The sequence below is a fragment of the Salvelinus namaycush genome, chromosome 4 (assembly GCF_016432855.1).
Source record: "Salvelinus namaycush isolate Seneca chromosome 4, SaNama_1.0, whole genome shotgun sequence".
In the NCBI taxonomy this organism is placed as follows: Eukaryota; Metazoa; Chordata; class Actinopteri; order Salmoniformes; family Salmonidae; genus Salvelinus; species Salvelinus namaycush.
In genome coordinates, this window is record NC_052310.1 from 52,579,573 (window position 1) to 52,607,500 (window position 27,928).

The 27,928-nt window shown below is 41.1% G+C and overlaps 1 protein-coding gene across 1 annotated transcript in view; it reads left to right on the forward strand.

Annotated features, from left to right (window-relative positions):
* The first annotated feature begins 2,208 nt into the window (after positions 1-2,208).
* LOC120045652 (sulfotransferase 6B1-like) overlaps positions 2,209-27,928 on the forward strand; it is a 55,597-nt gene continuing 29,877 nt past the window's right edge. The window contains exon 1 of the mRNA XM_038990571.1: positions 2,209-2,389. Coding sequence (XP_038846499.1) covers positions 2,209-2,389 — 181 coding nt within the window. The remainder of the gene's footprint in view (positions 2,390-27,928) is intronic.

The window sequence follows — 27,928 nt, forward strand, 5'->3', positions numbered from 1 at the left end:
AAATAGAAGATATATTCACGGCGTGTGACCAGCAACTTAACTTGTTGTATAACTGGAAACACGTAGTGTGGGTGTAAGCATTATTCTGCAGCTACAGAGACTTAAAATAATAATAAAAATAATACACATAACACAAAGCAAAGTGCTGAATGATTATTCAACAGCAGGCTATGTGATTCAGCTGGGTGATAACAGCTCTTGTCTAATACAAGAGCAATATTATCAGATCCTTAAACCTTTGGCTCCCTCATACAGACAACGTATCTCTCTTTTACTGTCTTTACATAATACAGTCCCACACAAATGGGCTTTCACAGTGAATCAAGTGCCAAGCACTTGTCAGCAGTGGGAGACAATTTTGAGTGATCCATGAACATGCCAGTGATGGTCCAGTTTGGTTCTACTGTTACTCTGTATTTCACTCTGTATCTCTGCACCTCATACAGTCGGTTTACATTATTTCTCCCCAGGTTATCACAGTGTTATGTGCTTGCTACAACACTGCAGAGCTATGGGAGAAGGTTGTGTTGTTTGTGTTCAGATTCACATCCGCACTCACTGAATTCACTTGGTCATCCAGCCGTTGTAAGTCCTGTAGTCACTTGGAGAGACTGGAGGCCTGCTAGAGCTTCTTATGTTTAGCACAGGGCACATCTCCTGACTGGCTGTTTGGAAAGGAGGACCTCATCTTTTGAAACGCAGTCACCGCTTTCTCTCCAATAGGCTTTGACATGTGTCAAGGTGAGTTAGAGTCTGGGTGCTGTGCAGCTTTGGGTGATAAAACACCCTTATGTGCACTTGAGTCGTTCCATTATAGTGCTCTGTGTGGGTGGGTGGGTGGTATACAGTATGTAACTTGTCTAAGTCATCCAGAAAAAGAGTATCGGTCCTGTCGATTGTACATCAGCAGGGTCAGAATAACCACAGTCATAACATATCACATCATGTCAAAATCTCATCCAATGCACACTTTCACCACTAAGCCTGTACCGCATACAACTAGGCCCAGCTAGGCCTAAATAAACTAGGCCTGTTTTGGGCTTTTATGGGTTGATCGGGTGTCATCATTTTCCCTCTATGGATGTCTCAGTAAAGAATAGTCCAACAACAACAACCTAAAAGGGATAATTAATGATGTATGCATACTGAGATTACAGCATGATACACTTTGCAGTGAAACCGAGAAAATTATCTAACTAAAACCTCCCATTTTATTAATTTACGCCCCGTTAATACTTTCCTATTTCAATGTTGATCGACCTCTGACGTTGTCTATTGCCGGCACTGTTGAATGGGCCTCGATTTCAAAGCATTATTCAGAGATTATTCATTTCCAGTAAGAGTATGGGAAAATGTGAAGCGTAACCACATGCCATGCTTTATGTCCCGCTGGGTGTGTTTGAGTTGGTGGCACCATGCCAAGAGGGAGGCCAGAGAGGAAGCTTATTTGCTTATTTCTATAGGCATGAATATTCACATTGTACAGAAACGGTTAATCAAGTGACAGTAAAAAATGTGAATGAGGCAACAGTTTTTACTTTTGCCTTTGAGTGGATGAAGCTATAGGGGCCACTAGATTCTAAGGGAAATACATCCACATAGGTATTGTTTATAAAAACACTTGTGGCAGGACATTTCAACATCTGGGATATTTCAAACGCTCCCTATTTACATAATGGCAAAATGTGTAGCAAGGGATACACAGCATTCTCTCAAAGTGATTCATTTACAGTATGTTCACTGTCAGATAGCACGGTGTTGTTTAGACGCTTAGGAAAGAAAATTATGTAATAGAAATAGTTTACTTCCATGCAACATTGGACAGATATTGGCCAGCTGTCTTTGGATACCCTACCCAAACAGTTCCTTCCATTCAATGACCTACTGTAGTCTTAGCTCTAGCGGTCCCTCCCATCTGGTTAGTATTGCACAGGCATCTCCCCATCAATCACACAGGACACCAGATCTTCCATTCTCCCCTACAGAAACCAGGAAACTCTCTGCTTCTCACGCAAGCTCTGTCTTTGAAAGACGTGCCTCCTTCTCCTCCTACTGTACTCTCTCTCTCACACACACCCACATTCACACACCCACACTCATACACAGAGCGGAGCTCGTGGCCGTCCAGCTGCACAAATACACTGGATGCCTGTTAGCGGTGGAAACTGAATTTTCTTTACCTTGAGATTTTCTGCAGTATTATCCAAAATGAGTAGCTCTTTCTCAGCCAAAATGGAACTGGCTAAAGATATGAAGGAGGAGGATAAGTTGTACAGATATAATGGAGTGCTGTACCCTGTCATCATGAGTCCAGTGGAGAACCTAAAGGCTATGGAGAGGCTGGAAGCAAGAGCAGATGATGTAATGTTAGTTGCATATCCCAAATGTGGTAAGTCAAAAATATTTGAATGTGGAAATAGTGTTAAACATTTAGATGGTCATCCTTGGGCAATGGGCATCTTGATTAAGCATTTACCTTTTCTAATAGTCATTCCCTATATAGCCATGTTATTTTTACTCGTTATTGTCATTATTTACAGTAGTGTCACATTATTTACAATAGTGTCACTATTTATATTTTTATTTTTATTTTGTATCTTATCTTTTAATCTTTAACTCTGCATTGTTGGAAAACGACCCGTAAGTAACATTTCACTGTTAGTCTACACCTGTTGTCTACGAAACATGTGACGGATACAATATGATTCGATTTCTGATTTGATTTTACTATTATATCAAGTTTAATCATTAAAATAAGGAGTGTTCCTCTTGGTCTTCAGTTGTCTACTCTATGGCCTTACCTACATAAGGTTCAAAGTTCAAGTTCATTATACAATTGGGGCAATTCATCTTACTTATAGTGTTGTCTTACTCATAGCTCATAGTGTATGCCATTTTATTGCAGCGTGTATTCAAAGTCATACAAAAGGTTTTTGATTTGCTGAGTGGGTTTGGGGTATTCTCTTACAAAAGTGACCTATAATTCAATTTCACAATGGATGGGCCTCTGAGCATTTGGACTTGCAGAATATGATCTGTGTGCTTTGGGGTAGGGCCTCCCCGGCAGGCAAAATTGGTTGCAATAAAGTTTGTTTCTGGTTTTGACCTTGTTATTACAACCCAAATTTGCAGCCAGTTTTGCTCGCTTTGTCAGTTCTTTCCTCTGCACACTATAGAGCGATGTAAGATAAGCAATCAGTGTTGATGAATGTTGAATTTAACACAAGCCACTCAACATACTGCAGACATAGAGGCCCCCTTGTAACAACGGTTCATGTAATAACTTTAATATTTATAATGTAATAAAACCGGTTAATGTAAAACCATGAAACAACTTTTTGGATTAATAGCCAAAGTATGTGCAACCAATCATCTTATAGCGTACTAAAATAAAAAATGTTATGTATCATTTCCCTTATTTGAATGCGCATACCACTCTCACCTATTGAAAATACACACACAAACCAATGCGCACTCTTACACACACACGCACAAGCACACATTGAAATGTACACACATGCAGTCGTAGACACACACACACACACACACTCACACACAGACACACACACACACAGAAACACAGGTAACACTTTATATGAAGGGGGTAACATCTTTATGACACCAGTTATAACACCTTTATGAGTGTTACAATATCATTCATAACAACCGTTATTACACATTTATTCAACATCATTCGTAAGGAACTTTAAAAAATAAAACTTCCTTTGAATAGATCTTTATTTAGTATTACAAAGGAAGTTTGTACCCAACCCCCTGACACACGATTTATGCAACAGTCTGGGGGCACCGGGTAAGCCTCAGATCCCAGTCTTAAAAATATCTATTCTGGATAATAATGATCCGGATTGTGTAATCCCCTTTTTTTATCCGATTTTGAGACAGTTTTTTTTTAAAGGATCGGAATAGGATCATTTTGATCCAGATGCCACAATATCAAGACAGAATCCAGATTTTCTTTGAATACGCCTACACCTTGCCATCTACTGAGATGGTCATGTTCCCACTTTTACACGGTCATAGAGAAACAGATGAATTAACTACATGAATAAAGGTTACTAATAACAAGTGAAAGAAGAGTCTGACTAGAAACTTCATATGGAGAAAAGGAGTGCCGTATTCTCTGTTGTGAACGCACGACTTCATTATAGGACAAATACTGTATATGCACTTATTTGACACTACTCAATATAACAACGAACCACATATATACAATGCCTTTAGAAAGTATTCATACCCCGTGACGTATTCCACATTTTGTTGTGTTACAGCCTGAATTCGAAATGGATTAAATATGATTTTATTATCCACACAATATCCCATAATGACAAAGTGAAAACATGTTTTGAGAAATAAAAACAGAAATATCTTATTTACAGTGGCTTGCGAAAGTATTCACCCCCCTTGGCATTTTTCCTATTTTGTTGCCTTACAACCTGGAATTAATACGGATTTTTGGGGGGTTTGTAACATTTGATTTACACAACATGCCTACCACTTTGAAATGCAAAACATTTTTTATTGTGAAACAAACAAGAAATAAGACAAAAAAACTGAAAACTTGAGCGTGCATAAATATTCACCCCCCCAAAGTCAATACTTTGTAGAGCCACCTTTTGCAGCAATTACAGCTGCAAGTCTCTTGGGGTATGTCTCTATAAGCTTGGCACATCTAGCCACTGGGATCTTTGCCCATTCTTCAAGGCAAAACTGCTCCAGCTCCTTCAAGTTAGATGGGTTCCGTGGGTGTAAAGCAATCTTTATGTCATACCACAGATTCTCAATTGGATAGAGGTCTGGGCTTTGACTAGGCCATTCCAAGACATTTAAATGTTTCCACTTAAACCACACGAGTGTTGCTTTAGCAGTATGCTTAGGGTCATTGTCTTGCTGGAAGGTGAACCTCCGTCTCAGTCTCAAATCTCTGGAAGACTGAAACAGGTTTCCCTCAAGAATTTCCCTGTATTTAGCGCCATCCATCATTCCTTAAAATCTGACCAGTTTCCCAGTCCCTGCCGATGAAAAAAATCCCCACAGCATGATGCTGCCACCACCATGCTTCACTGTGGATGGTGTTCTCGTGGAGATGAGAGGTGTTGGGTTTGCGCCAGATAGAGTTTTCCTTGATGGCCAAAAAGCTCAATTTTAGACTCATCTGACCAGAGTACCTTCTTCCATATGTTTGGGGAGTCTCCCACATGCCTTTTGGCGAACACCAAATGTGTTTGCTTATTTTTTTCTTCAAGCAATGGCTTTTTTTCTGCCACTCTTCCGTAAAGCCAAATACCTTGAGTGCCGTTTTGAGGAGTGTGCGGCTTAAAGTGGTCCTATGGACCGATACTCCAATCTCAGGGTTATCTTCGGTCTCTTTGTTGCCTCTCTTATTAATGCCCTCCTTGCCTGGTCTGTGAGTTTTGGTGGGCGGCCCTCTCTTGGCAGGTTTGTTGCGGTGCCATATTCTTTCCATTTTTTAATAATGGATTTAATGATGCTCCGTAGGATGTTCAGAGTTTCAGATATTTTTTTAGAACCCAACCCTGATCTGTACTTCTCCAGAACTTTGTCCCTGACCTGTTTGGAGAGCTCCTTGGTCTTCATGCGCTTGCTAGGTGGTGCCCCTTGCTCAGGGGTGTTGCAGACTCTGGGGGATTTCAGAACAGGTGTATATATACTGAGATCATGTGACAAATCATGTGACACTTAGATTGCACACAGGTGGACTTTATTTAACAAATTATGTGACTTCTGAAGGTAATTGGCTGCACCAGATCTTATTTAGGGGCTTCATAGCAAAGGGGGTGAATACATATGCACGCACCACTTTTCCATAATTACATTATTTAAAATAAAATAAAAATCATTTCACTTCAACAATTTGGACTATTTTGTGTATGTCCATTACAGGAAATCCAAATAAAAAATCTATTTAAATTACAGGTTGTAATGCAACAAAATAGGAAAAACACCAAGGGGGATGAATACTTTTGCATGGCACTAAGTATATCACACCCTTTTGCTATGAAACTCCAAATTGAGCTCAGGTGCATCCAACTTCCTTTGATCATCCTTGAGATGTCGCTACAACTTTATTGGAGTCTACGTGTGGCCAATCCAATTGTTTGGACATGATTTAGAAAGAAACATACATGTCTATATAAGGACCCACATTTGACAGTGCATGTCAGAGCAGAAAATATACCACGAAGTCCAAGGAACTGTCCGTAGATCTCTGAGATAGAATTATTTCTCGGAGATCTAAGGACAGTTCCTTGAACTTCATTGTATAGTTTCTGCTCTGACGTGGTGGAGCACAGAGCAAAAACAAAACAAAAATTGTCACTTCCCAATACTTTTGGAACTCTGACAGTATCTGGGAAAGGTATAAAACAATTTCTAGAGTGATGAAAGTTTCCAAGAGCACAGTGGTCTCCATCATTGGGATATGGAAAAAATATGGAACTACCTAGACACTGCCTAGAGCTGGTCGTCTGACCAAACTGAGCAACTGGGCAAGAAGGACCTTAGTCAGGTACAGGGAAATGACCAAGAACCCAATGACCACTCTGACAGAACTACAGAGTTCCTTGGCTGAGATGGGAGAACCTGCCAGAAGGACAACAGTGTCTAGAGCACTTCACCAATCTGGGCTTTATGTGAGAGTGGCCAGACCGAAGCCACTCCTGAGAAAAAAGGCACATGACAGCACGCCTGGTGTTTGAAAAAAGGCAAGTGAAAGACTCTGAGATCATAAGGCAAAAGATTCTGTGGTCTGATGAGACAAATTGAACTCTTTGGCCTGAATGCAAAGCACTATGTCTGGAGAAAACCCGGCACAGCTCATCACCTGTCTAACACCATCCCGTGAAGCATGGTGGTGGTAGCACCATGCAATGGGGATGCTTTTCAGCAGCAGAGACTGGGAGACTAGTAAGAATAGAGGGAACAATTAATAGAGTCAAATATAGGCAAATCCTTGATGAGAACCTGCTGCAGAGGGCAAACAACCTTAGACTAGGGCAAAGATTTACATTCCAACAGGACAATAACCCCAAGCATACAGCCAAAGCAACACTGGAATGGCTTCAGAATAAGAATGTGAAAGTCCTTGAGAGGCACAGGCAAAGCCTACCCTTGAATCACGCTACTCCCAATCTAACGTGGGAGATTTACACAAATATCTATTCCTGTACTAGCAGACAATACGCCACCTTTTTAAACACAAGGTGAGGTCCTTGGGACTAAACTAAGCACAGGTTCTTTGCATCAAGGACAGACAACTGAAGCGATGCAACAATTTATTTTAGTTTCAGCGCCACAGAAATAGCACAAGCTCCATAGGCTTACATAATTTCCATACAACATCTCAAGGTCTAAGAGCTCCACACATCTGTCCTTCAAGACAAACTTCAGTTGTTAGCAGCAATATCAGATTTCTCTCACAAACAAACAAACATTACTATGATTACGTTTCTCACAAAACTAATGTTCATTCAAATGTTGGTGTTGCAATATTCATGGAGGGCGTGCACAGGGAGAAGGTCTTCAGTACCAGTCAAAAGTTTGGACACACCTACTCATTCTGTCACACCCTGATCTGTTTCACCTTTCTTTGTGCTTGTCTCCAACCCCCTCCAGGTGTCGCTCATCTTCCCCATTATCCCCAGTGTATTTATACCTGTGTTGTCTGTTTGTCTGTTGCCAGTTTGTTTTGTCAAGCCTACCAGCGGTTTTCCCCTTGCTCCTGTCTTTTTCTATAGTTCCTGTTTTCTAGTTTTCACGGTTTGACCATTCTGCCTGCCCTGAGCCTGCCTGCGGTTTGTACCTTGTCACATCGCCCTGGATTATTGACCTCTGCCTGCCCCTGAGATTGCCTGCCGTTCTGTACCTTTTGACTCTGATCTGGAGTACTGTCCTCTGCCTGCCCTTGACTTGTCCTTTTGTCTGCCCCTGTTCTAGTAATACACTTTTGTTACTTTGACACTGTCTGCATCTGGGTCCTCCCCAAAATGTGATACATTCAAGGGTCTTTCTTATTTGAAGTATTTTCTACATTGTAGAATAATAGTGAAGACATCAAAACTATGAAATAACACATGGAATCATGTAGTAACCAACAAAGTGTTAAGCATGATCATTACACAGGTGCACCTTGTGCTGGGTACAATAAAAGGCCACTCTAAAATATGCCGTTTTGTCACACAACACAATGCCAAAGATGTATCACATTTTGAGGGAGCGTGCAATTGGCATGCTGACTGCAGGAATGTACACCAGGGTTGTTGCCAGAGAATTTAATGTTAATTTCTCTATCATAAGCCGCCTCCAATGTTGTTTTAGAGAATTTAACGGTACGTCTAATCGGCCTCACAACCGCCGACCACGTGTAACCATGCCAGCCCAGGACCTCCACATCCGACTTCTTCACCTGTGGGATCGTTTCGGTGGACCCTTTTGTGGGGAAAAACGAATTCTGATTGCCTGGGCCTGTCTCCCAAGTGGGTGGGCCTATGAACCCTCCCAAGCCCACCCATGGCTGCACCCCTGCCCAGTCATGTGAAATCCATAGATCAGGACCTAATGAATTTATTTCAGTTGACTGATTTTACTGTAACTCAGTAAAATAATTGAAATTGTTTCATGTTGAGTTCATACAGTATTTTTGTTCCTTGGGTTTATATGCCTGGCTCAAGTCCACAATGGAGCCAGACCTGGATGTAAATTGTAGGCCCTATATTTCAAATGCTTTAACTCAATGTACTTGATGATTGTGCTTTCCTGGCGCAATGGAACCAATGGAATAGTCCCAAAAGTGCAAATTCTTCTGGCACTCCAGGCAAACCCTCAAAGTACTGGAACGATTTCAAATACTATATAAACCCAGGTCTGGATGGCATCAGTGCAATTGGTGTCATTGTAATATGTCAACTAACCTTGCCTGAGACTTGCATTAGCTCCACAAGCGAATTACTTGGCTTTAGCTCAGCAGGTCTAACACAGGCAGTGACACCAGCAACTGTCCGGCTCACTCCCACAATATATTTCTAATAAAATTAATTGTAATGCTGTAAGCCCAGACCAAACAGGCTGACGTATGACGTAAAGGTAACGTAAGGGTAATGGCGGACTGAAGGGATTTATGTAGAGCACCTCAAGATAAAACATAATATTCGAAATATCTGCTAAATTAGACTAAAATATTAGCACTACTTAATCTGGTGAGTGATAACCTTCAATCTGGACAATAACACAAAACAAATCCTAAAACTAGAGACATTTATCGACAAATATTACGAAAACAGGCAACAACCAAACATGACGGAGAGTAAGACAGGGGAACCGATTACAAAACGAAAACGTGACTCTTCTACAGACACTGATGACTTAATATTCTCACCACCGGGAATGGTAAAGGTCGAAACCGATCTGTTAAAATCAATAAATGACAAACTGGGTATACTTGAATTAGTTAGTAAGGATATAAAAGAGTTGAAGGCAAGCCTAGAGATGAGTGATGAAAAAGCTGCGACATTGGAGAAGCAAACACACGCGCTAAAAGGGACAGTCAATAAGATTGAAACCGAAATGAATGGAATTAAAAAGGAGAACACCGTTCTGAAGGAAACCTTACTAGACATACAAACTAGATCCATGAGAGAGAATTTGGTACTTACAGGTATCCAAGAAAAAGAAGGAGAAGTTCCTGAATCTATAGTTAGAGAGTTCCTCCTTACAGCGCTTCAGATTCCACGCGAAGTTATCGACAAAATCCAACTTGAACGCGTTCACCGCTTCGGACAGAGAGGGCAGAGGTACGAACGCCCAATCGTTGCCAAATTTGCTTCATTTAAAGATAAAATAATGGTTAAAAGCCTGGGTAAAAGACTTGCTGGGACCAAAATTGGCATGAATGATCAGTTTCCGAAGGAAATTGCAGAACGGCGCAAAGTTCTGTATCCAATTTTCAAAGAAAATAGATTAAAAGCGAAACGAGTAGCTCTCGTCGTTGATAAACTATATATTGATAACCAGTTGTTCAGAGACACAAAGACTACTCCATGGTTATTTTAAAAATTACAAAGTTCTCATAGACGAGGGAAATAAACACAATTCAAGCCCGGTTACTGATTGTAACAATACAACAAAAAATATAGCTTTTCTATAAATCTTCACATATAACTAATTGAACACACAAGCACTAATTCAACATAGTGAAGATAAAAACTAAGTAAACAGAAGGCACAGTATGTGTGGATGGTATGGTTTGTGTTTATTTTTTATTTTATTTGTTATGTTTGGAAAGTTGAGTGAGTGAGTAATGAAATGGTTGCATATCCCAGAGCCAATGTATTGCTGTGAGCCGGGTATGAGAGGGCTTTCAATGTTGTTCAGATGATGGATATACCTTTATAATGAATTATACGTCTTATTTATTTATTGTCCTATCATGGAGAACTACATTTTTTATTTATTTTTTTATAAATTATATCTAATTATTTATTATCCTATTTTAATGGTACGGTCCATGGCACTATACCCTAGACACCCACCTGAATGACCCAGATACTAAGGAGAAGTCCCTAACTGTTTTATGTGCCCGCTGTAAGCGGTCTGTATGCAGCTAAAATGAGGTCAGAGACCAAGAGCAGCACTGCCCCCTCAAGATTCTGAGCCTGCTTGGCAGGGTTGGTCCTGCAAAGCCAAAGCCCCATAAAGGGAGAGCATAATATACAAGGAAATTCTCAAAGCTGCTAATGAGAACCTTGACGACCTTGTACCTAGCCGGTGGGGATTCCGGTGGGTGCCCCCACCCAGGCAGTGGCAGTGCTGGCAACACTAGCTGCAGTAACCCATGGGGAGGGGTCACACTCGGACATTCAGAGAGGGGGTATATTATTGTGGCCCTGGCGGCACAAAATCAAAGTCGGACTGCATGGAGATGCGTGGGGACATGGTCATGACGGGTGGCCGTATTGTGGGTGTTTCAGGAATAAGGTGTACATTAGACCTCCATTATCTAGGATATGACAATGGTAAATAAATCTCTCAATTTTTGCTAATTTTTTGTGCGGTCTTGCAGGCCTTCTCATGCAGCTGCAACTGCAAGTGCATTTGTAAATCATGACCCATCTTGAGTTGGGCTCTGGGATGGTGCAATTGTTGAGAAAGTGAGCTTATGGTTGTGTGGGGGTAAGGGCTGAGTGTGTGTGGGTGTATGTGTGTATCCCACAACTGTTGCGAAGGAAGAAGTAAAAGATGTTAGGGACAATAGAGGATGATCCACAGATATATATAATACAAATCGAGGTGAGGGCAATGGAAATGCATATGGTAATTGATCTTCTTCAATTCGGTAAATGGCACTGTATGCTCTTTTCAAAGAATGGATCCCAGTCGGTTCAGGGCTATGGGATACAGGGGGTCGAGGGTGGTCTACCGGGCATTGGGATGACAAGCCATCTCGAGATGAGGCCTTTTAGCGGGTGGAATAGTAGGGACCAATTGGAGGTTTACTTAGTAGAAATGCAAATATCATGGTACAACTATATAGACACTCAATCATTAGGTTACTTTTTAATAGTACGTTTACAAAAATATATTCTGATTAAAAGAATGAAAGGTGTGTCTCATTATGGTAAGTGGTGAAATAAGTATAGCCAGTTACAATTGTAATGGCTTAGCAGATAATAAGAAAAGACGATCAGTATTTACCTGGCTAAAAGAGAAGGATTATAATATCTATTGTTTACAGGAAACCCATTCAACAGTTTTAGATGAAGTTTTGTGGAAAAAGAACTGGGGGGGCAAAATATATTTCTCCCATGGGCAAAGAAATTCAAAAGGGGTGATGGTTTTAATTAACAATAATTTTGATCCAAATGTGCAAATTGTCCAAACAGATCCTCAAGGTAGATGGATTATTTTAAATATGTTATTGGACAATAAACAAATATGGCTTGTTAACCTATACGGTCCGAATAATGATGATCCAAGCTTCTTTGAAAATATATATAAGAATTTATCAACTCTACAAGCAACACTAGACTCTATTATTATAGTGGGAGATTTTAATACGGTCTTAAATACCTCTATAGACCGGAAAGGAATTCACACTACAAACTATCACCCTCAGGCACTTAAGGAAATCATGAATGTCATGGATATATTGGAATTAGTGGATATATGGAGACTTAAATACCCTGATTTAGTGAGATATACATGGCGGAGGCTGAATCAAGCTAGTCGTCTTGACTACTTTCTTATACCATTCTCTCTGGCACCAAAAGTTAAAAAAGTGTTGATAGGGGACAGAATGCGGTCGGATCATCACATAATTGGCATATATATTTCTCTTACAGAATTTCCACGTGGGCGAGGATATTGGAAATTTAATCAAAGTCTACTAGATGATAAATTGTTTAGAACTAGGACAGAAGATTTTATAACTGACTTTTTCAGACATAACATAGGTACAGCAGATCCCCTTATTGTATGGGACACTTTTAAGTGTGCCTTTAGAGGCCATGCAATTCAGTACTCATCTATAAAACAAAGGGAATTTAGATCAAAAGAGTCCATATTAACAAAGGAAATTGAAGGACTAACAGTACAGTTAGATAGCAATAAAAACGGTACCATAGAGGCACAGAATAAGTTAGAGGAAAAACAAAAAGAAATGGAGGAACTTATTCAAGAAAGATCCAGTGTAATATATTATAAAAATAAAGCGAACTGGATGGAATATGGGGAAAAATGCACCAAATTCTTTTTCAATCTTCAATATAGAAATGCTACCAAAAAAAATGTATTAAAACTTGTTACAAATGATGGAGTCACGCATGATTCACCAAATGATATTTTGAAAGAGGAAGTAAAGTACTTTAAGAATATGTTTTCGTTTCAGGCTCCTCCATCTCCACTAACTGAAACTAATTGTATGGATTTTTTTCCTATTAATAATGTAAAATTAACATCTGTACAGAAAGACTCATGTGAAGGCCAAATTACAGAGGAGGAACTGCTTGATGCAATTGGGGCCTTTAAGGATGGGAAAACTCCAGGGCTGGATGGCATACCAGTGGAAGTATACAAAACTTTTTTTGATATACTCAAAGGACCATTATTAGCTTGTTTTAACCACTCCTATATAAATGGTAGATTATCAGACACGCAACAAGAAGGTCTGATATCGTTATTACTGAAACAGGACCCAAGTGGTATATATAAAGATCCAGTCCAATTAAAAAATTGGAGACCTCTTACACTTCAGTGTTGTGATGCAAAAATCCTAGCAAAATGCTTGGCGCATAGAATAAAAAAAGTTTTGTCAGATATTATTCATCCTAATCAGACAGGTTTTTTACATGGACGATACATTGGAGATAATATAAGGCAAGTACTGGAAACAATAGAACACTATGAAATATCGGGGACACCAGGTCTGGTTTTCATAGCTGATTTTGAAAAGGCTTTTGATAAAGTACGACTGGAGTTTATATATAAATGCCTAGAATATTTCAATTTTGGGGAATCTCTTATAAAATGGGTTAAAATTATGTATAGTAACCCTAGGTGTAAAATAGTAAATAATGGCTACATCTCAGAAAGTTTTAAACTATCTAGAGGAGTAAAACAAGGTTGTCCACTATCGGCATATCTATTTATTATTGCCATCGAAATGTTAGCTGTTAAAATTAGATCAAACATTAATATTAATGGATTAGAAATCCGTGGCTTAAAAACTAAGGTGTCATTGTACGCTGATGATTCATGTTTTCTTTTAAAACCACAACTAGAGTCTCTCCACGGCCTCATAGAGGATCTAGATACCTTTGCTATCCTCTCTGGATTAAAACCAAATTATGATAAATGTACCATATTACGTATTGGATCACTAAAAAATACACATTTTATATTGCCATGTAGTTTACCAATTAAATGGTCTGACGGAGATGTGGACATACTCGGTATAAAAATCCCAAAAGAAAGAAATGATCTCACTCCAATAAATTTTTATAGAAAGTTAGCAAAAATAGATAAGATCTTGCTACCATGGAAAGGAAAATACTTGTCTATTTGTGGAAAAATCACCCTGATTAACTCTTTAGTCATATCACAGTTTACCTATTTGCTTATGGTTTTGCCTACACCTAGTGACCTGCTTTTTAAATTATATGAACAAAAAATATTCCATTTTATTTGGAACGGCAAGCCAGATAAAATTAAAAGGGCCTATTTATATAACGAATATGAATTCGGAGGGCAGAAATTATTAAATATTAAAGCATTAGACCTCTCACTAAAGGCATCAGTCATACAAAAGTTATACTTAAATCCAAACTGGTTCTCTAGTAAATTGGTACGAATGTCTCATCCTATGTTCAAGAAGGGCCTTTTTCCCTTTATTCAGATTACACCTGCTCACTTTCGGTTGTTTGAAAAGGAAATAATCTCCAAAATATCCTTATTTTTTAAACAAGCCTTAGAAAGTTGGTTGCAATTTCAGTTTAATCCACCTGAAAGGACGGAACAAATAGTACAACAAATATTGTGGTTAAATTCAAATATAGTAATTGATAAAAAAACTGTATTTATCGAAGAAATGTTTAAAAAAGGTATAATTTTTGTGAATGATATCATAAATAGGACTGGTGGAGTTATGTCACACATGCAGCTAACACAGACATATGGAAATGTCTGCTCTACCCAAAATTACAACCAATTAATTGCAGCATTACCACAAAAATGGAAGAGGCAAGTAGAAGGGGAAAAAAGTAAGGAACTTGTATGTCGGCCCTGTATTAAAGAACATAAATGGTTAAAGAAAAGTGTGATAAATAAAAACATATACCAATTTCATTTAAGGACCAAAAAACTGACAGCTGTGCCATATAAATTGCAAAATAGTTGGGAAGAGATTTTCGATGTACCCATTCCATGGCACATGGTTTATGAATTGATACGCAAAACAACGCCGGATTCAAAACTTCGAATTTTTCAATTTAAATTACTGTACAAAATTCTTGCAACTAATAGAATGTTATATATATGGGGTATACAATCTTCCCAGCTCTGCAGATTCTGTTGTGAGGAGGCAGAGTCATTAGATCATTTATTTTGGTATTGTCCATATGTAGCTCGTTTTTGGTCACAGGTCCAGGAATGGCTGAAGAATTGCAACATTTGCCTAGAACTAACGCTACAGATAGCAATACTGGGGGATTTGAAAAGCCATAGTCAATCAATCAATAATATAATAATTATTTTAGCAAAAATGTTTATTTTTAATTTACAATCTGTAGAAGCTATGAGAATAGGAAGGTTCAAATCTTTTGTGAAGCATCACAGCACAGTTGAAAAATATATGGCAAATAAAAATCCGAAATGGATGATGTTGGAAGATAGATGGGAAGGGTTGAGTGGAACTGAAGGGTGGGACTAATAACAAGATAAACAATGTAGGGCATACGGGATCTGTGAAATGTGTATAGGTGCGGAGCTTTTGTGAAATAGCACAGTTACAAGTGGAAATAAAATTGGATGGACAACAGAAATAGAGGAAGGACTAAGAACAAACAAGAGAGAACTATTATAAAGTAGTCTGTGTCTGTAAAATAGGTATAAGATGTATAAATTGAAGGTAAAAGCAGAAGTGTTTATTAGTTTACTCCAATTGGGGGAGCGGTGGTAGGGTTGCGGGGAATAATAATAAAGGTATATTCTTTAAAAAAAGTATGTATGTCTATATAGGTATGTGTATGTATATATGTATATATGTATGCATGCATGTATGGATATATATATTTACCCAAAAAAAGAAAAAAAAAAGAAAAAAAAAAAATAATAATAATAATAATAATATGCATATTGTATTGAGTACGAGGCAGTTTAATTTGGAGACCAATTTTCACTAAGTCGAAATAGCACCCCCTATATTCTCAAGAGGTTAATCCAGTGGGGTTTATATGGAGGGTCGACATTAAAAGGAGGCCACAGAAGCGGGGATTAACTATGGTGGGGTGGGGACCACGTCCAGAGCCAGAGCCGACCGTGACAGACAGTCTTATAACATCATGTTATACAATACACTTATGTTTTGTTCGAAAATGTGCATATTTAGCGCTGCAATCGTGGTTATACATTGTGAATACGTAGCAACATTTTCCCAGAATGTCCGGAGATATTTTGGACACTCACCTAATCTGACCAAAGAACTCATAAACTTTACATAAAAATACTTGTTGTATGGCAAATGAAAGATACACTGGTTCTTAATGCAACCGCTGTGTTAGATTTAAAAAAATAACTTTACCATAACATACAGCTTGCGTTATTGTGAGACAGCACTCACCAACACGGCGGAGAATAGGAGTCAATATTTTACACATAAATACGAAATAACATCATACATTTTTTCTTACTTTTGCTGAGCTTCCATCAGAATGTTGTACAAGGAGTCCTTGGTCCAGAATAAATCGTTGTTTGGTTTTAGAATGTCCATTTCTTCTGTCGAATTCCCACCACAATGCAAGCCAAGGTTACTAACATTCCCATCCTCTCTTGGCGCAAAGAACGGAAAACTCCAAAAGTCCCAATAAACGTTGAATAAACTGATAAAACTCGGTTGAAAAAACCTACTTTATGATGTTATTATCATATGTATCAAATAAAATCAGAGCCGGAGATATTCGCCGTGTAAACCGAACGCTTTTCAGAAGGCAATGTCGAGCTCTGCCTTGCGCCTTCGAAGACATAGAACATTCCAGACCTGTCACTCCAAAAGCTCTTGTTCGACCTCAGATCAAGCTAGACACCCCATTCTACCTACCATGCATATCGATAAATATAAGGCAATTGAATAGGCAGGCCCTGAAACAGAGCCTCGTTTTCAGATTTTTCACTTCCTGTATGGAAGTTGCTGCAAAATGAGTTCTGTTTTACTCACAGATATAATTCAAACAGTTTTAGAAACTTGAGAGTGTTTTCTATCCAATAGTAATAATAATATGCATATTGTATGATCTAGAATAGAGTACGAGGCCGTTTAAATTGGGCACAATTTTTCCAAAGTGAAAACAGCCCCCCCTATTGACAAGAAGTTTTAAGCATCTCCAATACAAAATTAAATTTAGAAACGGCTTCCTATATCGCAACAAAGCATCCTTCACTCATGTTGCAAAACATACCCTCATAAAACTGACCATCCTACCGATCCTCGACTTCGATGATGTCATCTATAAAATAGCCTCCAACACTCTACTCAACAAACTGGATGCAGTCGATCACAATGCCATCCGTTTTGTCACCAAAGCCCCACACACTACCCACCATTGCGACCTGTACGCTCTCGTTGGTTGGCCCTCGCTTCATACTCATCGCCAAACCCACTGGCTACAGGTTATCTACAAGTCTCTGCTAGGTAAAGCCCCGCCTTATCTCAGTTCACTGGTCACCATAGCAGCACCCACTTGTAGCACGCGCTCCAGCAGGTATATCTCACTGGTCACCCCCAAAGCCAATTCCTCCTTTGGTCGTCTTTCCTTCCAGTTCTCTGCTGCCAATGACTGGAACAAACTGCAAAAATCTCTGAAGCTGGAGACTCATATCTCCCTCACTAGCTTTAAGCACCAGCTGTCAGAGCAGCTCACAGATCACTGCACCTGTACATAGCCCATCTGTAAACAGCCCATCTATCTACCTACCTCATCCCCATACTGTATGTATTTATTTATCTTGCTCCTTTGCACCCCAGTATCTCTACTTGCACATTCATCTTCTGCACATCTACCATTCCAGTGTTTAATTGCTATATTGTAATTACTTCGCCACCATGGCCTATTTATTGCCTTAACTTCCTTATCTTACCTCATTTCCACTCACTGTATTATAGACTTTTTGTTTTCTACTGTATTATTGACTGTATGTTTTGTTTATTCCATGTGTAACTCTGTGTTGTTGTATGTGTCGAATTGCTATGCTTTATCTTGGCCAGGTCGCAGTTGCAAATGAGAACTTGTTCTCAACTAGCCTACCTGGTTAAATAAATGTGAAATAAATAAATAAAATAAAAAAAACTGTTGACTTTGAGACTGGTGTTTTGTGGGTACTATTTAATGAAGCTGCCAGTTGAGGACTTGTGAGGGGTCTGTTTCTCAAACTAGACACTCTACTGTACTTGTACTCTTATTAAGTTGTGCACCGGGGCCTCCCACTCCTCTTTCTATTTCTGGTTAGAGCCAGTTTGCGCTGTTCTGTGAAGGGAGTAGTAAACAGCATTGTCAGACATCTTCAGTTTCTTGGCAATTTCTCGCATGGAATAGCCTTCATTTCTCAGAACAAAATAGACTGATGAATTTCAAAAGAAAGTTATTTGTTTCTTTCCATTTTGAGCCTGTAATCGAACCCACAAATGCTGATACTCCAGATACTCAACTAGACTAAAGATGGCCAGTTTTATTGCTTCTTTAATCAGAACAACAGTTTTCAGCTGTGCTAGCATAAATGTAAAAGGGTTTTCTAATGATCAATTAGCCTTTTAAAATTATAAACTTGGATTAGCTAATACACCGTGCCATTGGGACACAGGAGTGATGGTTTCTGATAATGGGCCTCTGTACGCCTATGTAGATATTCCATAAAAAAATCTGTTGTTTCCAGCTACAATAGTCATTTACAACATTAACAATGTCTACACTGTATTTCTGATCAATTTGATGTTATTTAAATGGACAGAAAATGTGCTTTTCTTTCAAAAACAAGGACATTTCTAAGTGTCCCCAAACTTTTGAACAGTAGTGTATGTGTCAAGGGTGTGTGTACTGGTGGCGAAGTCAGGTGCAGGTGAGCAGAGTGTTGGGAACAGGGCGCACACTTTATTTAGGCTGGAGTGAACAAACAGACGGGACGCAAACTGCGTCAAAACCTCCAGCAAAAAAGGCAAAAGTGCAAAGCGCGAAAAAACACTCACCAAAGCTAATGTACCAAATGAACATACAACGTGCCCAAACACGGAACATGGAAACATAGCCTGGCGCGTCACAATAACCACATAACAATAAACAATTTCACACACAAGACATGGAGGGGAACAGAGGAATAAATACATGCAGTGTGATTAGGGAATGAAAACCAGGTGTGCAGGGAACAAGACAAAACAAATGGAACAATGAAAAAATGGAGCGGCGATGGCTAGAAAGCCGGTGACGTCGACCGCCGAACGCCGCAGGAACAAGGAGAGGAGCCGACTTGGGCGAAATTCTTGACAGTATGTAAACGTCTTTGTGTTTAGATTGTATTCACTAGTTTATCCTGTTCTCGTTTTTCATTTCAGACACTCCAAGATTCAACGTTGTCTTACCAAAACAATCAAAACAGTGGCTTGCACAGCCAGTATATCAGCCCAACACTCAAAGATTCAGGAGAGACCTTCATGAGCGTGTCCTGCAGAGTCGCTTTGGCAAATACTTGGAGTCCAAATCCTGTGGAAGAGGATGTCATCTGACTGACAAAATGGCCCCATCAAAAAAAAAAACAGCAAAGAGATCGTCATTATTGGTTTATGTGGATCCCCATTAGCTTTTGCAGAAGCAGCAGCTATTCTTCCTTGGGTGCACAACAAAACACAAAACATGACAAGTACAAAACACCGATAGACTGATAACAACTGCAGCACACATCAGTATTCAAGGACACTTGTGGCAATTCTCTCACCCCAAAACCCTGCGTATCGTCCTTGCACTACGGCCTAATACTAACACTCTCTACTGTAACATCAGTTGTTAGCCTCTGTCATTTTTACTCTGTATCTGTTGCAAAATTTTTTAAAAGTACATTCACTGTAGGCTACTACTGTACACAAACAGCACCGTCATAACTACTTGGTACTGTCTATTTTATTCTATATTTTAACTTGTATTGGATGTGAGTTGTGTAAATGCCTCGTCTATACAATGGTCCTGCACATTAGGTACAGTATCTGTCCTGTATTGTGAATAATACATGTGTCCTTGCCAGTTCATCAGTTGTCGTGTCATTACATCGGTCCACACTATGTTTAGTTAGCTTTTACCAATTTACCTTCAGTATTCAAATGTTACTGATACATCCACCTGACTGCTGTGGCTTAATGTAAATGAAGCAAGTCTAATAGATAGTAACCAAACAGATGGTACTGTTCTATTGGCAGTCATTACAGTCATTTGACACAATTGTAACACAATAGGTTGTATTGTTTCAAACAACAATTATTGGGATGATTTGACAAAATTGGCACGGCGGCAATGAATCATCAGTGTCACTAAACAGGCACTTTACATACTCTGCCTCTTTGAATCACATGTAGACTTCTGTCGGCGAGGGATATTTGCGCCGAATGACACAAAACAGATAAAGGCAAGACTCTTCTGTTCCCTCATCCCAAGTCTCTCTCCCTTCAGTGTCCACTCCAACACCAGTCGATATGCAACCAGTCTGTATTGGATAAGAACAAATCAATTATTATTCGTGAGCAGCTAGATATAAATAATCTAATAACAAGAAACAATTTGATTTGATCAAGTGTTCAGTTATAAAACAACAAAAGTTATCAATAGATTATCTTCATTATATTTTGATACTGTGTGCTGAGACAAGCAAGAATGTCACTTAGTTGATAGACAGTTGTCCATTCGGTCCAACAGGTCTGGGCTGCTTCTTGATAGACAGTTGTCCATCCGGTCCAACAGGTCTGGGCTGCTTCTTGATAGACAGTTGTCCATTCGGTCCAACAGGTCTGGGCTGCTTCTTGATAGACAGTTGTCCATCTGGTCCAACAGGTCTGGGCTGCTTCTTGATAGACAGTTGTCCATCTGGTCCAACAGGTCTGGGCTGCTTCTTGATAGACAGTTGTCCATTCGGTCCAACAGGTCTGGGCTGCTTCTTGATAGACAGTTGTCCATTCGGTCCAGCAGGTCTGGGCTGCTTCTTGATAGACAGTTGTCCATCTGGTCCAACAGGTCTGGGCTGCTTCTTGATAGACAGTTGTCCATCTGGTCCAACAGGTCTGGGCTGCTTCTTGATAGACAATTGTCCATCTGGTCCAACAGGTCTGGGCTGCTTCTTGATAGACAATTGTCCATCCGGTCCAACAGGTCTGGGCTGCTTCTTGATAGACAGTTGTCCATTCAGTCCAACAGGTCTGGGCTGCTTCTTGATAGGACAGTTGTCCATTCAGTCCAACAGGTCTGGGCTGCTTCTTCCATTACATTTTTAGGACATGGAAGAATGTCTCTACGACACCAGGATTGATGAGTGCAGAAAAAGTCATCAGGGTTTGTTACACAGTCTTTGGTGTGCTGCTTTAATGCCATAGATTTCAAGCTCCCCCAATCCATGGCAGTAACAAGTTCCACTCTGTGCAACACAAACACTCATCGTCGGTTGCCATGGGTTGACCTGCCCCGCAGTCCCCTGAGACTAGCTTGGGTTACCGGCTCTGCTGATTCAGCCTCCCTCCGTGTTCGATCAGCGTCCACCTGCACAGGTTCCTCCTCAGTAAATTCTGGCTCAAGTAAATATTGCTCTGAATAAAAATGGTACCTTAATTCTACCTTAAAGTCTGACATGATTTATCAAATGTTATTATGATGATTTGCCAATGGGCAAATTGCGCTAAACTAACGATATACTACCTTCAACTTCCTTCAAACGGCACGTGGAGACATAAAAAATGGCATCCATGAGTTCGTCTGACTCTGCGTAAGTAGGAAATTACCCAAATCCTCAAATCCCATAGTATCCCTTTAAGAGCCATCTGTTGCCCGTTAGGGAAATTGACATTCTCAGAGGTCATCTGAGGATACGTTTATTTAATCTCTCCACACTCCAAGGCTGCTCCATCAGAGTCTTTTATACACTCATTATCATGAGATGTAAAAAAAGACACAGGAGTGAAGGGAGGTGTGTATGCATGTGTGCATGTTTGTGATTGTGTGTGCATTGTGTGTGCATGTGATCTTAGAGAAAGGCTTTCACCTGCTTATAGCAATGGAGACAGTTGCCGTGTCCTAATGCCCGTACTTGCATTCTAAATAGTAGGAATTTTTGGGTATGCAGACATTTTTATGTGTTATAGTATGTGATTTTTTTTATTTATTATGCTTTAAATGCCAGGATGTAAACACAGTAATTTCAACTTTTTCTTCCAGCACTACTGATGAAGGAGGTAGTCTTTTAGAGACCCACGTGTGTCTGACAGCAGCTGATAATCAGCTGAGGGGGACACGCTGTATCAACAGAATTGTGCATTAGATAAGGCATTCTCAGTAGGAGTCTAGTGTGCTGATATGTGTCAGGCATTCTCAGTAGGAGTCTAGTGTGCTGATATGTGTCAGGCATTCTCAGTAGGAGTCTAGTGTGCTGATATGTGTCAGGCATTCTCAGTAGGAGTCTAGTGTGCTGATATGTGTCAGGCATTCTCAGTAGGAGTCTAGTGTGCTGATATGTGTCAGGCATTCTCAGTAGGAGTCTAGTGTGCTGATATGTGTCAGGCATTCTCAGTAGGAGTCTAGTGTGCTGATATGTATCAGGCATTCTCAGTAGGAGTCTAGTGTGCTGATATGTGTCAGGCATTCTCAGTAGGAGTCTAGTGTGCTGATATGTGTCAGGCATTCTCAGTAGGAGGCTAGTGTGCTGATGTGTGTCAGGCATTCTCAGTGGAGGAGCCTAGTGTGCTGATGTGTGTCAGGCATTCTCAATAGGAGTCTAGTGTGCTGATGTGTGTCAGGCATTCTCTGTAGGAGTCTAGTGTGCTGATGTGTGTCAGGCATTCTCAGTAGGAGCCTAGTGTGCTGAATGTGTCAGGCATTCTCAGTAGGAGTCTAGTGTGCTGATGTGTGTCAGGCATTGAGTAGGAGTCTAGTGTGCTGATATGTGTCAGGGCAAATCTCAGTAGGAGGAGTCTAGTGTGCTGATATGTGTCAGGCATTCTCAGTAGGAGTCTAGTGTGCTGATGTGTGTCAGGCATTCTAAGTAGGAAGTCTAGTGTGCTGATATGTTGTCAGGCATTCTCAGTAGGAGTCTAGTGTGCTGATGTGTGTCAGGCATTCTCAGTAGGAGTCTAGTGGGCTGATATGTGTCAGGCATTCTCAGTAGGAGTCTAGTGTGCTGATATGTGTCAGGGCATTCTCAGTAGGAGGAGTCTATTGTGCTGATGTGTGTCAGGCATTCTCAGTAGGAGTCTAGTGTGCTGATATGTGTCAGGCATTCTCAGTAGGAGTCTAGTGTGCTGATATGTGTCAGGCATTCTCAGTAGGAGTCTAGTGTGCTGATATGTGTCAGGCATTCTCAGTAGGAGTCTAGTGTACTGATATGTGTCAGGCATTCTCAGTAGGAGCCTAGTGTGCTGATATGTCAGGCATTCTCAGTAGGAGTCTAGTGTGCTGATGTGTCAGGCATTCTCAGTAGGAGTCTAGTGTGCTGTGTGTCAGGCATTCTCTGTAGGAGTCTAGTGTGCTGATGTGTGTCAGGCATTCTCAGTAGGAGCCTAGTGTGCTGATATGTGTCAGGCATTCTCAGTAGGAGTCTAGTGTGCTGATGTGTGTCAGGCATTCTGAGTAGGAGTCTAGTGTGCTGATATGTGTCAGGCAATCTCAGTAGGAGGAGTCTAGTGTGCTGATATGTGTCAGGCATTCTCAGTAGGAGTCTAGTGTGCTGATGTGTGTCAGGCATTCTAAGTAGGAGTCTAGTGTGCTGATATGTGTCAGGCATTCTCAGTAGGAGTCTAGTGTGCTGATGTGTGTCAGGCATTCTCAGTAGGAGTCTAGTGTGCTGATATGTGTCAGGCATTCTCAGTAGGAGTCTAGTGTGCTGATATGTGTCAGGCATTCTCAGTAGGAGGAGTCTATTGTGCTGATGTGTGTCAGGCATTCTCAGTAGGAGTCTAGTGTGCTGATATGTGTCAGGCATTCTCAGTAGGAGTCTAGTGTGCTGATATGTGTCAGGCATTCTCAGTAGGAGTCTAGTGTGCTGATATGTGTCAGGCATTCTCAGTAGGAGTCTAGTGTACTGATATGTGTCAGGCATTCTCAGTAGGAGCCTAGTGTGCTGATATGTCAGGCATTCTCAGTAGGAGTCTAGTGTGCTGATGTGTCAGGCATTCTCAGTAGGAGTCTAGTGTGCTGATATGTCAGGCATTCTCAGTAGGAGTCTAGTGTGCTGATGTGTGTCAGGCATTCTCAGTAGGAGTCTAGTGTGCTGATGTGTCAGGCATTCTCAGTAGGAGTCTAGTGTGCTGATATGTCAGGCATTCTCAGTAGGAGTCTAGTGTGCTGATATGTCAGGCATTCTCAGTAGGAGTCTAGTGTGCTGATATGTCAGGCATTCTCAGTAGGAGTCTAGTGTGCTGATATGTGTCAGGCATTCTCAGTAGGAGGAGTCTAGTGTGCTGATATGTGTCAGGCATTCTAAGTAGGAGTCTAGTGTGCTGATATGTGTCAGGCATTCTCAGTAGGAGAAGTCTAGTGTGCTGATTTGTGTCAGGCATTCTCAGTAGGAGTCTAGTGTGCTGATGTGTGTCAGGCATTCTCAGTAGGAGTCTAGTGTGCTGATGTGTGTCAGGCATTCTCAGTAGGAGGAGTCTAGTGTGCTGATATGTGTCAGGCATTCTCAGTAGGGGTCTAGTGTGCTGATGTGTGTCAGGCATTCTCAGTAGGAGTCTAGTGTGCTGATATGTGTCAGGCATTCTCAGTAGGAGTCTAGTGTGCTGATATGTGTCAGGCATTCTCAGTAGGAGTCTAGTGTGCTGATATGTGTCAGGCATTCTCAGTAGGAGTCTAGTGTGCTGATATGTGTCAGGCATTCTCAGTAGGAGCCTAGTGGGCTGATATGTGTCAGGCATTCTCAGTAGGAGTCTAGTGTGCTGATGTGTGTCAGGCATTCTCAGTAGGAGGAGCCTAGTGTGCTGATATGTGTCAGGCATTCTCAGTAGGAGTCTAGTGTGCTGATATGTGTCAGGCATTCTCTGTAGGAGTCTAGTGGGCTGATATGTGTCAGGCATTCTCAGTAGGAGGAGTCTAGTGTGCTGATATGTGTCAGGCATTCTCAGTAGGAGTCTAGTGTGCTGATATGTGTCAGGCATTCTCAGTAGGAGCCTAGTGTGCTGATATGTGTCAGGCATTCTCAGTAGGAGCCTAGTGTGCTGATATGTGTCAGGCATTCTCAGTAGGAGTCTAGTGTGCTGATATGTGTCAGGGCATTCTCTGTAGGAGTCTAGTGTGCTGATGTGTGTCAGGCATTCTCTGTAGGAGTCTAGTGTGCTGATGTGTGTCAGGCATTCTCAGTAGGAGTCTAGTGTGCTGATGTGTGTCAGGCATTCTCAGTAGGAGTCTAGTGTGCTGATATGTGTCAGGCATTCTCAGTAGGAGTCTAGTGTGCTGATGTGTGTCAGGCATTCTCAGTAGGAGTCCTAGTGTGCTGATATGTGTCAGGCATTCTCAGTTGGAGTCTAGTGTGCTGATATGTGTCAGGCATTCTCAGTAGGAGTCTAGTGTGCTGATATGTGTCAGGGATTCTCAGTAGGAGTCTAGTGTGCTGATATGTGTCAGCATTCTCAGTAGGAGTCTAGTGTGCTGATATGTGTCAGGCATTCTCAGTTGGAGTCTAGTGTGCTGATATGTGTCAGGCATTCTCAGTAGGAGTCTAGTGTGCTGATATGTGTCAGGCATTCTCAGTTGGAGTCTAGTGTGCTGATATGTGTCAGGCATTCTCAGTAGGAGTCTAGTGTGCTGATATGTGTCAGGGATTCTCAGTAGGAGTCTAGTGTGCTGATATGTGTCAGGCATTCTCTGTAGGAGTCTAGTGTGCTGATATGTGTCAGGCATTCTCAGTAGGAGTCTAGTGTGCTGATATGTGTCAGACATTCTCAGTAGGAGTCTAGTGTGCTGATATGTGTCAGACATTCTCAGTAGGAGTCTAGTGTGCTGATAGGTGTCAGGCATTCTCAGTAGGAGTCTAGTGTGCTGATATGTGTCAGGCATTCTCAGTAGGAGTCTAGTGTGCTGATATGTGTCAGGCATTCTCAGTAGGAGTCTAGTGTGCTGATATGTTTCAGGCATTCTCAGTAGGAGGAGTCTAGTGTGCTGATGTGTGTCATGCATTCTCAGTAGGAGTCTAGTGTGCTGATGTGTGTCAGGCATTCTCAGTAGGAGCCTAGTGTGCTGATATGTGTCAGGCATTCTCAGTAGGAGTCTAGTGTGCTGATGTGTCAGGCATTCTCAGTAGGAGGAGCCTAGTGTGCTGATGTGTCAGGCATTCTCAGTAGGAGTCTAGTGTGCTGATGTGTGTCAGGCATTCTCAGTAGGAGTCTAGTGTGCTGATGTGTCAGGGATTCTCAGTAGGAGCCTAGTGTGCTGATGTGTCAGGCATTCTCAGTAGGAGCCTAGTGTGCTGATATGTGTCAGGCATTCTCAGTAGGAGTCTAGTGTGCTGATGTGTGTCAGGCATTCTCAGTAGGAGTCTAGTGTGCTGATATGTCAGGGATTCTCAGTAGGAGCCTAGTGTGCTGATATGTGTCAGGCATTCTCAGTAGGAGTCTAGTGTGCTGATGTGTGTCAGGCATTCTCAGTAGGAGTCTAGTGTGCTGATGTGTCAGGGATTCTCAGTAGGAGCCTAGTGTGCTGATATGTGTCAGGCATTCTCAGTAGGAGTCTAGTGTGCTGATATGTGTCAGGGATTCTCAGTAGGAGTCTAGTGTGCTGATATGTGTCAGGCATTCTCTGTAGGAGTCTAGTGTGCTGATATGTGTCAGGCATTCTCAGTAGGAGTCTAGTGTGCTGATATGTGTCAGACATTCTCAGTAGGAGTCTAGTGTGCTGATATGTGTCAGACATTCTCAGTAGGAGTCTAGTGTGCTGATATGTGTCAGACATTCTCAGTAGGAGTCTAGTGATGGCTGATATGTGTCAGCATTCTCAGTAGGAGGAGTCTAGTGTGCTGATGTGTGTCAGGCATTCCTCAGTAGGAGTCTAGTGTGCTGATATGTGTCAGGGATTCTCAGTAGGAGTCTAGTGTGCTGATATGTGTCAGGCCATTCTCGGTAGGAGAGTCTAGTGTGCTGATATGTGTCAGGCATTCTCAGTAGGAGTCTAGTGTGCTGATATGTGTCAGCATTCTCAGTAGGAGTCTAGTGTGCTGATATGTGTCAGGCATTCTCAGTAGGAGTCTAGTGTGCTGATATGTGTCAGGCATTCTCAGTAGGAGTCTAGTGTGCTGATATGTGTCAGGCATTCTCAGTAGGAGTCTGTGCTGATGTGTGTCAGGCATTCTCAGTAGGAGTCTAGTGTGCTGATATGTGTCAGGCATTCTCAGTAGGAGTCTAGTGTCCTGATGGTGTCAGGCATTCTCAGTAGGAGTCTAGTGTGCTGATATGTGTCAGGCATTCTCAGTAGGAGGAGTCTAGTGTGCTGATATGTGTCAGGCATTCTCAGTAGGAGTCTAGTGTCCTGATGTGTGTCAGGCATTCTCAGTAGGAGGAGTCTAGTGTGCTGATGTGTGTCATGCATTCTCAGTAGGAGTCTAGTGTGCTGATGTGTGTCAGGCATTCTCAGTAGGAGCCTAGTGTGCTGATATGTGTCAGGCATTCTCAGTAGGAGTCTAGTGTGCTGATGTGTCAGGCATTCTCAGTAGGAGTCTAGTGTGCTGATGGTGTGTCAGGCATTCTCAGTAGGAGTCTAGTGTGCTGATGTGTCAGGGATTCTCAGTAGGAGCCTAGTGTGCTGATATGTGTCAGGCATTCTCAGTAGGAGTCTAGTGTGCTGATATGGTCAGGCATTCTCAGTAGGAGTCTAGTGTGCTGATGTGTCAGGGATTCTCAGTAGGAGCTAGTGTGCTGATATGTGTCAGGCATTCTCAGTAGGAGTCTAGTGTGCTGATGTGTGTC